Source organism: Sinocyclocheilus grahami, unplaced genomic scaffold (assembly GCF_001515645.1).
Source record: "Sinocyclocheilus grahami isolate Dianchi unplaced genomic scaffold, SAMN03320097.WGS_v1.1 scaffold146.1, whole genome shotgun sequence".
Taxonomy (NCBI): domain Eukaryota; kingdom Metazoa; phylum Chordata; class Actinopteri; order Cypriniformes; family Cyprinidae; genus Sinocyclocheilus; species Sinocyclocheilus grahami.
In genome coordinates, this window is record NW_015505325.1 from 33,636 (window position 1) to 37,072 (window position 3,437).

The 3,437-nt window shown below is 34.6% G+C and overlaps 1 protein-coding gene across 1 annotated transcript in view; it reads left to right on the plus strand.

Annotated features, from left to right (window-relative positions):
- Positions 1-2,444: 2,444 nt before the first annotated feature.
- Positions 2,445-3,437, plus strand: part of LOC107591755 (CTTNBP2 N-terminal-like protein) — a 20,957-nt gene continuing 19,964 nt past the window's right edge. The window contains exon 1 of the mRNA XM_016280992.1: positions 2,445-2,553. Coding sequence (XP_016136478.1) covers positions 2,548-2,553 — 6 coding nt within the window. The 5' untranslated portion in view covers positions 2,445-2,547. The remainder of the gene's footprint in view (positions 2,554-3,437) is intronic.

Sequence of the window (3,437 nt, forward strand, 5' to 3'; positions counted from 1 at the left end):
TCAAAGTGTAAAATAAACAAATATATTAAATATACATTGTTAAAATTAATTATTATGATTACAGGATAAGATTATTTTAAATGATATTTATCTCACAATTAAACATTTCTCAGCTATTACATTACTTACACAATTTCCATTCATTACAGAAATGTCCATTAATTTAATACATTTTTGTCATTTTCCGCAGTCTAGAAAGCACACTTTTAAAATTTTTTAAAAGTTGTTTGCAAAATGACAGTTGTAGTGAACATAGTTAAATAAGAACAATTATGCATGAATATAATTTGATACAAAAACGGAGGATGGAGTGAAATAAACACCACAAAGAAAAGAAAGAAGAGGACATGGCAAATATGGCAACATCAGCTTTAATAAGTAATATTTCAATTTGAATAAAAATGAAATATTTGAATATTGAAAATATGAAATTTGTAATAGTGTGATAAAAGAAAGCACATATGATTTCCATATATTAAAATTATGCATTTAAAAATGTATTTAAATTGAATTTATTCAATTGAACATTTTATTCAATGCATTAAGCTTTGATGAAAATGAAAATTATAGTAGGAATGACTTATGTTGAGTCGTGCAGTGGCTTCGTTACTCATCATATCTGTGTAATTGTGTGTGTGGCTTCAGCTGGTGTGGAATAGTGATGTCATGACAGCCAAGTAATATGGGAGAGAGAGAGAGAGAGAGAGAGAGAGAGAGAGAGAGAGAGAGAGAATAAAACAAGCTTCACACTCATACAGAGAAAGAGAGACAAATAGGGACACAGTGTGAGAGTGAAAACAAAGAGCTAAAGATCCTGAGTGGAATCTGTTAATGTAAAAGCTCTGAGGATGACAGACAAATGGCCTAGTTAGTCGATACTGGCAGCAGCAGTGTCTCCTGTCTGTTTTTATTTCTTTTCAAACTGACATCACGACCAGAAGGGCGACTCGTTTGTTTTATTGAATATCTCTCTATCTTTCTCTCTCACACCATCTCTATCTCAGAGGGAAATGAAAAACAAACCAAACAATAGTAGCAGAACACAAGCGGCTGTAAAGACAAACACCTGAAAGTAAAATGAGTGAAAATACACGTATATGAGCATAGAGCATAATTCTGTTATCGAGGGAAGTGCTTCGCAAATATTCTCATTACAGATGGACTAAAACTATTATGACATTCAACACATCCAGATTGCTTTCTGCCAGATCTCTTTTTCGTTACACACATACAGAGGCCACGGTGCAGCGGGGAATTATGCACATAGACACATCTCATTTGCATACATAAACGCATCTTTTTTATCCATTTCACTGTGTCTCAATTGAACCGCAATTCAAAACAATGTCATGCATGAGAAGAATAGTGCGGTGACCACACGAGCCAGACAATCTTACACACAGACCACAAGCACTCATTCAGGCCAACTTAAATAATGTGAAAACTCTTTCCCAACATTCCCACATAAATGTGTCCATACTGGGTCTAAACTGATTAAGGTCTACAACCCTGTAACATTTTATTCTAGTTGATGTATATCTAAATACGTACTACAGATCCATATTTATCAAGACTCTGATTTGCTGTTTTTTTTTCCCTGGCATGCAAGTCTGGTCATGCTTATTTGTTAGGCTGGATTTAGAGGAATTTTGGACAGTTTTCAGATTTCATTTACCCTGAGAGGTTAGCTTTTTTCCAGCATGTGTGCTGTTATGTCTCTGTTATTTCTCTGTAAATAACCAAAACAATATTTCAGGTACGGTACATGAATTATTTAAAAACTAAATCTAATCCTGGGGTGAAATTAATATCCTGCCAGTCACACTTTCCAAATCATTTGATGTGTTATTCTCTTTGTGTCCATGAGGGGGCGCCAGAGATGAGGTTAGGAGGAGCTCGTTAACACTTACTGAAATTCAAATAAAGGAGCATTTATCAGCTCACCTTTGCGTTGACTCATTACTAATAGCTAGACAGTATTTCACAGTATTAGAAACACATCCGGTTGCATTAAAGAGTAATACGTATCGCGACTGAGAAATGTATATATATATATATATATTTACATTTGATAATATCCTCAATATTTTGTTTTTATAAAAAAGTGAGCATGTTTGACATTTTTAGACGTCTAAAATCCTGCCATCAATATTTCATGAATGTCTGAAAAACATTTACCTTCACAAAGAAGAAATGTATTCATAGGTATCAATGCAAATTAATATCAAGTGTATCGTAAATAAAGAGGCTCCGACATTTGAACTGTAATGTACTCAAATCACTACAATACACTGCCTGCAAAACAAACGACCGCAGACAAAGACACTGAACCGACGCTTACTTAGCTCCTCCCCTTAGAGCACAACATCCAATCCGAAGGGAGCATTCTGGCCAGTGTTCTCCGCCTATTGGCTGAACGATCTGTCAGTGGCAGCAGTCCATATTTTCGGCCGGGACAGTAGCACGGCCAGCAGTGAAAGTGAGAAATAACTCCGTAAACTTGGGATACTTCTGACAGCGAGGACTGATGAGCGAACTAAAACACATATGAAGGTAATAAAATGTATATTTCATGCAATTATGACATCTTTTGGGAAAGGATATTGGTCGTGAATGTGATCTGGAGAGCGTGCTGGTGTGGAAGGGTGAATCTCAGATCCCAGGATAGATTTCCAGTATCGCTGCTATTATTATTATTATTATTATTATTATGTGCAATTATAAACATTGATTTCTTAGCCACACTGTATTCTTTCATACTCATGCACTTAATATAGTCTTAATAGACTTGATTTTTATGGATTTGGATATAATTAGTTATGTGATCTTTATAGTATATCCATTAAATGCTGTATAACAATGTTACAAACAGCCTTTGTCCCTGTTTCTATTTGTTCCGGTCTGATGCCAGACATCTGATCGTTTGTTCTTCACACATTTGAGAAGTGCACTGATTGCTTGTTTAGCAGCATGTGAAATGGTCCATATGTTCAGGATGATTTTTTAAGCACTGTAAGGAAAGCTTTGTGTCCAATAGGACATCTGATATCCACAGCAGTGGTTTTTGCTGAACAATGCTTGAATTTATGGCTCTTATTGTTTATCACGCAACTTATAAAAGATTAACCATGCACTGATTCTTGAAACATGGGACAAAACTTACCCTGCTATTAGTTCCTAAAACGGCAACACTTTCACTTTGGAATTGATTGAGATGCATATTTGTGTTAAGATCACTGCACTGATTATTTCATGTGTTTTTCTCTTTATTTGATCAGATTGATGACATTACTGTACCTGTGTCCTCAGATCATGTGTGAATCAAAATATGTATTAGCTAAAGAACAGCTACTGCTATGAATGTATTAGACCGAATAAATGGGTTAGTTGTTTTATATATATATATATATATATATATATATATATATATATATATA